This window comes from Papio anubis, chromosome 1, assembly GCF_008728515.1.
Source record: "Papio anubis isolate 15944 chromosome 1, Panubis1.0, whole genome shotgun sequence".
Taxonomy (NCBI): domain Eukaryota; kingdom Metazoa; phylum Chordata; class Mammalia; order Primates; family Cercopithecidae; genus Papio; species Papio anubis.
In genome coordinates, this window is record NC_044976.1 from 25088983 (window position 1) to 25100679 (window position 11697).

At 47.5% G+C, this 11697-nt stretch overlaps 1 protein-coding gene across 3 annotated transcripts in view; it reads left to right on the top strand.

Moving 5' to 3' along the window:
• ARID1A (AT-rich interaction domain 1A) overlaps positions 1-8996 on the top strand; it is an 86181-nt gene extending 77185 nt beyond the window's left edge. The window contains exons 14-20 of one of the 3 annotated variants that reach the window (XM_021938090.2): positions 12-187; positions 550-700; positions 783-917; positions 1002-1098; positions 1524-2415; positions 2777-2907; positions 5901-8996. In XM_021938090.2, the coding sequence (XP_021793782.2) occupies positions 12-187; positions 550-700; positions 783-917; positions 1002-1098; positions 1524-2415; positions 2777-2907; positions 5901-7634 (3316 nt within the window). In that variant the 3' untranslated portion in view covers positions 7635-8996. The remainder of the gene's footprint in view (positions 1-11; positions 188-549; positions 701-782; positions 918-1001; positions 1099-1523; positions 2416-2776; positions 2908-5900) is intronic. The other 2 variants (XM_031665941.1, XM_031665940.1) reach the window with 2 other exon arrangements.
• Positions 8997-11697: the final 2701 nt, after the last annotated feature.

Genomic DNA, 11697 nt, shown 5'->3' on the forward strand with positions numbered 1-11697 from the left:
TCACTCTGGAGCAGGAGCAATTCGGTTGGGATCCAGGATGCCTTTAATGATGGAAGTGACTCCACATTCCAGAAGCGGAATTCCATGACTCCAAACCCTGGGTATCAGCCCAGTATGAATACCTCTGACATGATGGGGCGCATGTCCTATGAGCCAAATAAGGATCCTTATGGCAGCATGAGGAAAGGTGACTGATCTGATTGCTATTTGAGCTTGTGCTCGTAAAGATGGGACCAGTGAAATGGTGGGAAATCTTGAGAGTGGGTCAGGGTTCTTGTGGAGCTATCTTCTGAGATAATGCATTTCCTGCCCTAACTACCCCTCTTCATCCCTACCTCCTTTCTTGTCTCCTCCTTGACCTCACCTTGTCATCCCTTAACAAGTACATGCCTTTTGCTGGTTGGGGCCTCTTTAGATCTCTGTTTTGAACTTGTCTGGAAAACAATGAGATCAAACTTGAAGAGGGCCTGGGTCTTTGGAGCAGACAAATATATATTACCAGCTTTGCCAACTTACCAGTTTGTTCACTGCTTGCCTTTCTACACTCAGCTCCAGGGAGTGATCCCTTCATGTCCTCAGGGCAGGGCCCCAACGGCGGGATGGGTGACCCCTACAGTCGTGCTGCTGGCCCTGGGCTAGGAAATGTGGCGATGGGACCACGACAGCACTATCCCTATGGAGGTCCTTATGACAGAGTGAGGTAAGCATGACCCCAGCTCCTGTCCACCCGCCAGCACCCTGAGGCTATAGTGGGCTCAATCTGTCTCTTCAATTTTGTTTAGGACGGAGCCTGGAATAGGGCCTGAGGGAAACATGAGCACTGGGGCCCCACAGCCTAATCTCATGCCTTCCAACCCAGACTCGGGGATGTATTCTCCTAGCCGCTACCCCCCGCAGCAGCAGCAGCAGCAGCAACGGTGAGTAAAGCCTGGTCTTGGTGCTGCTGTGACTCAGACTTTGCCACTACCCATCCTGATCCTGTGTTTCTTTGCCTCCTGTAGACATGATTCCTATGGCAATCAGTTCTCCACCCAAGGTACCCCTTCTGGCAGCCCCTTCCCCAGCCAGCAGACCACAATGTATCAACAGCAGCAGCAGGTGAGGAGGGTAGCTGGGAATGGACCGGCATGCAGGTTCGTCTTGAAAGCTAGTAGTAAACTAACGTGTTGAAGTCTAAGAAGCTCACTTTAGATATTTTGGCATTCTTCTCTCATCTGACTGGCCAGTCCTGCTTGAAGAGCCAAGTCCTCAGTCTCTTCTCTATTTGGAGTTGGAAGGGGCTAGAAATAGACCTTATTTTGATCGTTAGGTTTTGTATATTTTTCTACTTAGAGCAAGGGAGGGGAAGAAAGAGTGGTGGTTGCTTTTGGAAACAACTTCAAAAGATAATTTGTTAAGGTGATTCCCATGTTTCCTTGGAGTCTATGGCCACCAGGCATCTAGTTGTAGCCATCTCGGCATCTGTGGGCTTTATGTCCCTGAGTGCAGAGTATTAACTTCCCCTCTGCTTGTCTCTGCCTTAGAATTACAAGCGGCCAATGGATGGCACATATGGCCCTCCTGCCAAGCGGCATGAAGGGGAGATGTACAGCGTGCCATACAGCACTGGGCAGGGGCAGCCTCAGCAGCAGCAGTTGCCCCCAGCCCAGCCCCAGCCTGCCAGCCAGCAACAAGCTGCCCAGCCTTCCCCTCAGCAAGATGTATACAACCAATATGGCAATGCCTATCCTGCCACTGCCACCGCTGCTACTGAGCGCCGACCAGCAGGCGGCCCCCAGAACCAATTTCCATTCCAGTTTGGCCGAGACCGTGTCTCTGCACCCCCTGGCACCAATGCCCAGCAAAACATGCCACCGCAAATGATGGGCGGCCCCATACAGGCATCAGCTGAGGTTGCTCAGCAAGGCACCATGTGGCAGGGGCGTAATGACATGACCTATAATTATGCCAACAGGCAGAGCACGGGCTCTGCTCCCCAGGGGCCCGCCTATCATGGCGTGAACCGAACAGATGAAATGCTGCACACAGATCAGAGGGCCAACCACGAAGGCCCGTGGCCTTCCCATGGCACACGCCAGCCCCCATATGGTCCCTCTGCCCCTGTGCCCCCCATGACAAGGCCCCCTCCATCTAACTACCAGCCCCCGCCAAGCATGCAGAATCACATTCCTCAGGTATCCAGCCCTGCTCCCCTGCCCCGGCCAATGGAGAACCGCACCTCTCCTAGCAAGTCTCCATTCCTGCACTCTGGGATGAAAATGCAGAAGGCAGGTCCCCCAGTACCTGCCTCACACATAGCACCTGCCCCTGTGCAGCCCCCCATGATTCGGCGGGATATCACCTTCCCACCTGGCTCTGTTGAAGCCACACAGCCTGTGTTGAAGCAGAGGAGGCGGCTCACAATGAAAGACATTGGTAAGGAGATCTCCCTCATTCGGTTGCCTAATCTGCCCCTTTCCGTCTTGTCCATTGTTCCCTCCACCTTAATATTCTGGATGAGGTTGAATCTGGTCCAATATTGACTAAAATAGAACCAAAGAACTTTGGAAAAGGAAGAAATAAGCTAACTAAAAGTTTTCCTTCAAAACATTGCCATGCAGTGATGTCCTAGACAGACAGCTTAGAAGCCATGAGGGGCTGGTGTGTGTCATCTCCCAGACAGGAACTGCCTTCTACATTGTGTTATCTTCAGAGTAGCCTCACTGATGGGGCAACCCTGGGGGTGCCTCCAGCCAACCCGGGCTTGGTGGATGGACGACATGGAGGTTTATTTCAGGAACCCCGGAGGCATGGCGGGTAATGATGTCCCTCAAGTCTGGTCTCCTGGCAGAGAGCACATGGGCATTAGATACCATCAACATCCTGCTATATGATGACAACAGCATCATGACCTTCAATCTCAGTCAGGTGAGTATCAGTGCCTGGGGAAGATTGAGATGGTTTGGGATCTTCTTAGTGTAGACAATGGGAATGTCTCATCTTTAGCCACCATGGTCTTTCTCTTTCACTCTTGTAGATATCTTCCATGCCAGTACTTTGCTTCCTTTGCCTCTGGGCACAGGCCCAGGATCTTGAGAGCAATAATAATTTGTTTACATGATACCTTAACACAGGATTGACTTCAAAAGGAATTTGGGAGACACTTTGGGGTATTAGTAAGAATGCAGATTCTATTGATGCCAGTGAGGACACCACATTTTCTAGAAGAATCTTGTGTTTTTTGTTTTTTTTTAATAGAGACAAGGTTTCACTATGTTGCCCAGGTTCATGAACTCCTGAGTTCAAGTGATCCTCCCAAAGTGCTAGGATTACAGGTGTGAGCCACCAGGCCTGGCCTGAATCTGTGGTCTTTTTATCAGTGAGCAGAGTACATTGTTTCCATTTTTCCCTTTCTTCTTTGAACAGTAGGGGCCTTTGTTGATCCCAGTGTCCTTAGATGTAGAGTGGATGGGGGATTTGGTTGTTTAACAATATTCTTACAAAGCTGATTGTTCAGACCCACCCTCCATAGGATGTGCACACTAGTAGAGGTGCTGGAAAGAGTTTGTGCTGCATCATCCTACTCTTTTTCTTTTGATCATCTTTAATACCTACCAACCTGTATATCAAGGAGCTGACTTATTAATAGTTACCATTTATTGTGCTCTTATTTTGTGCCAGGTCCTTAATATTCTGTTTCATGTCATCCTAGCAACAGCCCTCAGAGACAGGAGATATGGTCATTTAGGGATGAGTAAATAGGCTCAGAGTCTTACCCTTGTTGAGGTTCACATAGCTGTCAGTAGAATCTGTCTGATTCCTAAGCCTGATTTTATTTCCATTGCATATTATTGCCTACCATGAGAAAGGAAAAATTTTGATAGAGCAATTTTCATATGCCAGGTATTTGACATCTCCCATTTACACCTCAGAATAACCCTGTAAAGTTTAGGAATTTTTATTTTATACAGCTACTTCCTGGAAAAGCCAGAATTTTTTTTTTTTTTTTTTTTTTTTTTTTAAGAGACTCTGGCACCTAGGCTGGAGTGTAGTAGTGCCCTCATGGCTCACTGCAGCCTCAAACTTCTGGGCTCAAGCGATCCTCTTGCCTCAGCCTCCATGTCCAGCTATTTATTTATTTTGAGACAGGGTCTCCATTACTCAAGCTAGAGTGCAGTGGTGCAATCACAGCTCACTGCAGTCTCGACCTTCCAGGCTCAGGTGATCCTCCCACCTCAGCTTCCCAAGTAGCTAGGACTAAGGTGCACGCCAACATGCTCAGCTAATTATTATTATCATTATTATTATTATTATTATTATTATTTTGAGAGATGGGGCTTCACCATGTTGCCCAGGCTGATCTCAGACTCCTGGGCTCAAGTGATTCACCTGCCTCAGCCTCTCAAAGTACAGGTGTGAGCCACTGCTCCAGGCCCCAGCTAACTTCCTTATTTTTTGTAGAGGCATGGTCTCACTGTGTTGCCCAGGCTGGTCTCAAACTCCTAGGCTCAACTGATTCTCCCACTTCAACCTTCCAAAGTGTTGGGATTACCGGCTGGGCGCAGTGGCTCACACCTGTAATCCCAGCTCTTCAGGAGGCCGAGGCAGGAGGATCGCTTGAGGTCAGGAATTTGAGACCAGCTTGGCCAACATGGTGAAACCCCATCTCTACTAAAAATACAGAAATTAGGCTGGGCGCGGTGGCTCACTCCAGTAATCCTCACACTTTGGGAGGGAGGCCAAGGTGGGTGGATCACTTGAGGTTAGGAGTTCAAGACCAGCCTGGCCAATATGATAAAACCCCATATCTACCAAAATATAAAAATTAGCCAGGCCTGGTGACACACCTGTAATCCCAGCTACTTGGGAGGCAGAGGCAGGAGAATCACTTTGAACCCAGGAGGCAGAGGTTGCAGTGAGCTGAGATTGCACCACTGCACTCCAGCCTGGCCAACAGAGCGGGACTCTGTCTCAAAAAAAAAAAAAAAAATACACACACCCCACACACACTATCCCGATGTGGTGGCAGGCGCCTGTAATCCCAGCTACTCGGGAGGCTAAGGCAGGAGAAGAATCACTTGAACCCAGGAGGCGGAGGCTGCAGCCAGCTGAGATCACACCACTACACTCCAGCCTGGATGACAGTGAGACTTTGTCTCAAAAAAAAACAAAAAAAAGTGTTGGGATTACAGGTGTGAGCCACTGCTTCCAGCTCCTAGATCTAATTTGAAAGCCCTTATTTTTTTCCCATCTGCTCTACTGTTCAGCCAAAGATTGTGACTGGAGAGGAGTGTTTTCTTCTAGAGGTAAATAAATGGCCTATATATTATCCAAGGTGGAATTTGGGTCTCTGTAGCCCCAGTTTGGACCAGTGTTTGGAGAGCTGAAGCCTCATCCCACTCCTTATGCTGCAAGATCCATGGAGTTCCAGCCCCCTAGACTATTGGGGAGCTTGGAGAAGAGAGCCATGAACATCTGCCCACATTGCATTCTCTTCTCTTAGCTTGAGTCACCATGCCTAAGCTTGGGTTCCACTTGGCAGTGAGATGGAGAGAATGTCCTAAAAGAGATAATGGCAGTGACCACCAGGTTGAAAACTGGCCTGGTGAAGAACAGCAGAAGATTGTTTGGGAAAAGAGAAGGCTAAGAGATGACTGGCCCTGGTGGGTGAGGTGCAAAGCTGTTGGCTAGTGTTCCTGGAGATAGGCTTATGTGAAGGTAGGTTGGGCAGAAGAAAGAACTTTGTGTTGGGCATAGAAGAGATTAAGATGAACAATTTGCTCTGTGGAGAACCTTTGGGAAAGGAGCAACTCTGCCTCTCCCAGCTGATACAGAAGACTTGGGGAGGTCTCTCAAGTCAAGGATTCTGTTCTTTGACCACTTTTATCCCTTAATTTATTTCCTGTTCTTTCTCTTTTTAGCTCCCAGGGTTGCTAGAGCTCCTTGTAGAATATTTCCGACGATGCCTGATTGAGATCTTTGGCATTTTAAAGGAGTATGAGGTGGGTGACCCAGGACAGAGAACGCTACTGGATCCTGGGAGGTTCAGCAAGGTGTCTAGTCCAGCTCCCATGGAGGGTGGGGAAGAAGAAGAAGAACTTCTAGGTCCTAAACTAGAAGAGGAAGAAGAAGAGGAAGTAGTTGAAAATGATGAGGAGATAGCCTTTTCAGGCAAGGACAAACCAGCTTCAGAGAATAGTGAGGAGAAGCTGATCAGTAAGTTTGACAAGCTTCCAGTAAAGATCGTACAGAAGAATGACCCATTTGTGGTGGACTGCTCAGATAAGCTTGGGCGTGTGCAGGAGTTTGACAGTGGCCTGCTGCACTGGCGGATTGGTGGGGGGGACACCACTGAGCATATCCAGACCCACTTCGAAAGCAAGACAGAGCTGCTGCCTTCCCGGCCTCATGCACCCTGCCCACCAGCCCCCCGGAAGCATGTGACAACAGCAGAGGGTACGCCAGGGACAACAGACCAGGAGGGACCCCCACCTGATGGACCTCCAGAAAAACGGATCACAGCCACTATGGATGACATGTTGTCTACTCGGTCTAGCACCTTGACCGAGGATGGAGCTAAGAGTGCAGAGGCCATCAAGGAGAGCAGCAAGTTTCCATTTGGCATTAGCCCAGCACAGAGCCACCGGAATATCAAGATCCTAGAGGACGAACCCCACAGTAAGGATGAGACCCCACTGTGTACCCTTCTGGACTGGCAGGATTCTCTTGCCAAGCGCTGTGTCTGTGTCTCCAATACCATTCGAAGCCTGTCATTTGTGCCAGGCAATGACTTTGAGATGTCCAAACACCCAGGGCTGCTGCTCATCCTGGGCAAGCTGATCCTGCTGCACCACAAGCACCCAGAACGGAAGCAGGCACCACTAACTTATGAGAAGGAGGAGGAACAGGACCAAGGGGTGAGCTGCAACAAAGTGGAGTGGTGGTGGGACTGCTTGGAGATGCTCCGGGAAAACACCTTGGTTACACTCGCCAACATCTCGGGGCAGTTGGACCTATCCCCATACCCCGAGAGCATTTGCCTGCCTGTCCTGGACGGACTCCTACACTGGGCAGTTTGCCCTTCAGCTGAAGCCCAGGACCCCTTTTCCACCCTGGGCCCCAATGCCGTCCTTTCCCCGCAGAGACTGGTCTTGGAAACCCTCAGCAAACTCAGCATCCAGGACAACAATGTGGACCTGATTCTGGCCACACCCCCCTTCAGTCGCCTGGAGAAGTTGTATAGCACTATGGTGCGCTTCCTCAGTGACCGAAAGAACCCGGTGTGCCGGGAGATGGCTGTGGTACTGCTGGCCAACCTGGCTCAGGGGGACAGCCTGGCAGCTCGTGCCATTGCAGTGCAGAAGGGCAGTATCGGCAACCTCCTGGGCTTCCTAGAGGACAGCCTTGCCGCCACGCAGTTCCAGCAGAGCCAGGCCAGCCTCCTCCACATGCAGAACCCACCCTTTGAGCCAACTAGTGTGGACATGATGCGGCGGGCTGCCCGCGCGCTGCTTGCCCTGGCCAAGGTGGACGAGAACCACTCAGAGTTTACTCTGTACGAATCACGGCTGTTGGACATCTCGGTATCACCGTTGATGAACTCATTGGTTTCACAAGTCATTTGTGATGTACTGTTTTTGATTGGCCAGTCATGACAGCCGTGGGACACCTCCCCCCCTGTGTGTGTGTGCGTGTGTGGAGAACTTAGAAACTGACTGTTGCCCTTTATTTATGCAAAACCACCTCAGAATCCAGTTTACCCTGTGCTGTCCAGCTTCTCCCTTGGGAAAAAGTCTCTCCTGTTTCTCTTTCCTCCTTCCACCTCCCCCCGTCCACCACCTCACGCCTTTCTGTTCCTTGTCCTCACCTTACTCCCCTCAGGACCCCACCCCACCCTCTTTGAAAAGACAAAGCTCTGCCTACATAGAATACTTTTTTTATTTTAACCAAAGTTACTGTTGTTTACAGTGAGTTTGGGGAAAAAAAAATAAAATAAAAATGGCTTTCCCAGTCCTTGCATCAACGGGACGCCACATTTCATAACTGTTTTTAATGGTAAAAAAAAAAAAAAAAGAAAAAAAATACAAAAAAAAAAATTCTGAAGGACAAAAAAGGTGACTGCTGAACTGTGTGTGGTTTATTGTTGTACATTCACAATCTTGCAGGAGCCAAGAAGTTCGCAGTTGTGAACAGACCCTGTTCACTGGAGAGGCCTGTGCAGTAGAGTGTAGACCCTTTCATGTACTGTACTGTACACCTGATACTGTAAACATACTGTAATAATAATGTCTCACATGGAAACAAGAGAAAACGCTGGGTCAGCAGCAAGCTGTAGTTTTTAAAAATGTTTTTAGTTAAACGTTGAGGAGAAAAAAAAAGGCTTTTCCCCCAAAGTATCATGTGTGAACCTACAACACCCTGACCTCTTTCTCTCCTCCTTGATTGTATGAATAACCCTGAGATCACCTCTTAGAACTGGTTTTAACCTTTAGCTGCAGCGGCTGCGCTGCCACGTGTGTATATATATGACGTTGTACATTGCACATACCCTTGGATCCCCACAGTTTGGTCCTCATCCCAGCTACCCCTTTATAGTATGACGAGTTAACAAGTTGGTGACCTGCACAAAGCGAGACACAGCTATTTAATCTCTTGCCAGACATCGCCCTTCTTGGTGCGATGCTGTACAGGTCTCTGTAAAAAGTCCTTGCTGTCTCAGCAGCCAATCAACTTATAGTTTATTTTTTTCTGGGTTTTTGTTTTGTTTTGTTTTCTTTCTAATCGAGGTGTGAAAAAGTTCTAGGTTCAGTTGAAGTTCTGATGAAGAAACACAATTGAGATTTTTTCAGTGATAAAATCTGCATATTTGTATTTCAACAATGTAGCTAAAACTTGATGTAAATTCCTCCTTTTTTTCCTTTTTTGGCTTAATGAATATCATTTATTCAGTATGAAATCTTTATACTATATGTTCCACGTGTTAAGAATAAATGTACATTAAATCTTGGTAAGACTTTTGTGAAGCTTTTTATTTTCAAACTAAAACTTGACCTTTGTCGGGGGGTAGGAGGTAGTCCTGTTTTTGCAAACCTCCCTTAGTGTGAGATCTCCCCTAAATAGTGGCATCTGTCCAAAATAAGACAACCATTTATCTGGAGGCAACCTCCAACTTAATCACTTGTAATATCTCTGGACTGGCTCTTTTCCCTGACTCCAGACTAGAGCATTCAGCCATCTTCTTGTCATCCCTGCTTGGAAGTTTACTTTGAACATGCCAAAGCTAAAATGTCCTGTCTTCCCCCACTAGAAACCTGCTTCTACCATAGTTTTGGTTTTTTGTGTTTTCCTTTCAGTAAATGGCAACTCCATTCTATCACTTGCCAAAAAAATCCTTGACTTCTTTCACTTCCACATCCAATCTGTTAGCACTCTTCATAAAGTAATCCTCAATCCCGCACTACTACTGTAGTTCAAGACACTGTTATATCTTGGATTCTTGAAATACCTCCAAATTGGCCTCCCTGCTTCTGCTTTGCCTGGCTGAACCTATTCTCAACAGAACAACCAAAAGGACCCCTACAAAAGGTAAGTCAGATAAAATGCCTTCAGTGCTTCTGGCTCTGAGTAAGTAAAAATCCAGACTCAAAGTGGCCTACAAGGCCCTGAGTTATCTAGCTTACCTCTACCTTTCCTGCACCATCCGTCTTGCCCGTTGCTCACCCCACTGTACAGAGATGTTTCCACCTTGGAGTCTTTGTACTTTCTACTCTCACCAAATAACTGCATGGCTCAAGTCCTCAGCTGCTTCAAGTCTTTGTCCAAATACATAAGTAAGACTTTTCCTGGTCACCTTACTTAGAATAGCAATCTCTGCCCCCCCACTACATTTCCCTTGTCTGCCTAATTTTTCCTGTGGCACTTGTTACCATCTGGCCTATTACAAGTTATACTTACCTGTCACCTTCCACTGAAATGTAAATTGAGGGTGGTGGGAGGGTTATTTTGTTCTCTGGTGCATCCCTGTTCTAACATACAGCCTGGCATATAGCATCTACTTAAGTAGTAGTTGAATGATACTGTCAATGTTGGCTAGATGCAGTTGCTTTTATGAGGCTAATGTCACAATGTATAGTTTCTCTGTTCACCCCCTTCCTTAGGGAAACTGAGAAGCCTCAAGTTCCTCAGGAGAAATCAGAAGCAGTAAGAGAAAAAATGCTATTACTGTGGACACTTAGAAGTGAAATCTGAAACAAACAACAGTTTTCTATTGTGTACCTACTTACATTCTGGACATAACACATCACAATCCTACAACAATCCTGTGCCTGTGAAGTCAGTATGTGGCTCCCATTTTACAGCTGAAGAAAGAGGCTAAGAAAAGTGAAAGACTAAGTTCATACACCAAGCAAGTTCCACCTGACTCCAAGGATCATGCTTTTCTTAATATGCCACACTACCTTCTTTCTTGTCATCCCTGCTTGGAAGTTTACTTTGAACATGCCAAAGCTAAAATGTCCTGTCTTTCTGGATGTCCATCCTTTCTGGATGAGAACCCAACCAGGAGTAAGGGATCTAGCTGTGGAGCTCAGCAAGCAAGATTTGTTTTTATTGTCTTTAACACAAGGTAAAATTGTCCTAAGAATTTCAATCAAGTGTTCATCAGACTAAGTGTGGCTGTTAATATTTGGGTCAGGAACAGGATTTGAATAATTAGTATTTCTCAATTGAGAAAGGAAAACCTTTGTCAACCAAGATGCCTTCCTAGGACTCTTCTAGAAAAAGTTAAATGGGAAGTTTTTCATATCTACAATTTTGGTAAGCAATATTGCTAATGGCTATTTTTGTTCTGGGTCTCGAGCTCCGTTTGCTAGTCTAGAAAGTGCATATCTGGACTGTGTGTGGAGCATTACCTAGGAGTTCGGTTTCCTGGGTTCCTTTCATCTGCTCTCCTGCAATGCAGGGAGAGCCTAGCCTGGTTCCAGTTTCTGACTGGAGTTACCATGGCCAAGAGAACTGCTGGCCAGTGAGCTGTGAGTAATTTGCTTTTGAGAAGTAAATAGAACCTAGCCAGCAGAGAACCCAGGGGTGTGGCCAGTAGTTCTTTTCCCAGGCTCCTCCCTCCCCACCCCCCAAATGACCTTAACCTTCTTTCATAGCTGGAGAGCAGCCAAGTCCAGCCTAAACAATACTCTAAACCTCATTGGCTCTTTTGCCTTGCAGCCACTGCCACCCCCAAGTGGCTAAGGCCTTCCCACTAGGCCTCTCAGTGGGGTCAAGGTTTTCTAACTATTGAAAGGCAAACACTGAAGGAAGGGTGAAAAATATCTAGTGACCATGGGCTTTAAATGATGAGTGTTTGGCTCCTGCAGTTGCAGGCAAGGCAGAGTCTTTGTCCTTGGGTGGATGGGCATCTTCAAGTGATCAGGCAGAGGCCAAAAAGGATGCTTTTGGTAAATGACACCTGACTGGTGTCACCTCAAGTGTCAGGATGGATGTAAATGTCACCAACATCCTTAAGAAACTGCTGTGAATGCCTTTTTTTTTTTTTGGGGCGGGTTTACAGCTCTGTGCCCAGGCGCTGGAGTGCAGTGGCCGGATCTCCAGCTCACTACAAGCTCAGCCTCCCGGAGTTCATGGGCTGCCTCAGCCTCCCGAGTAGCAGCTGGACTGCGGCCCACCTCCTGCTAGTTTTTTGTATTTTTTTAGTAGAGCGGGTTT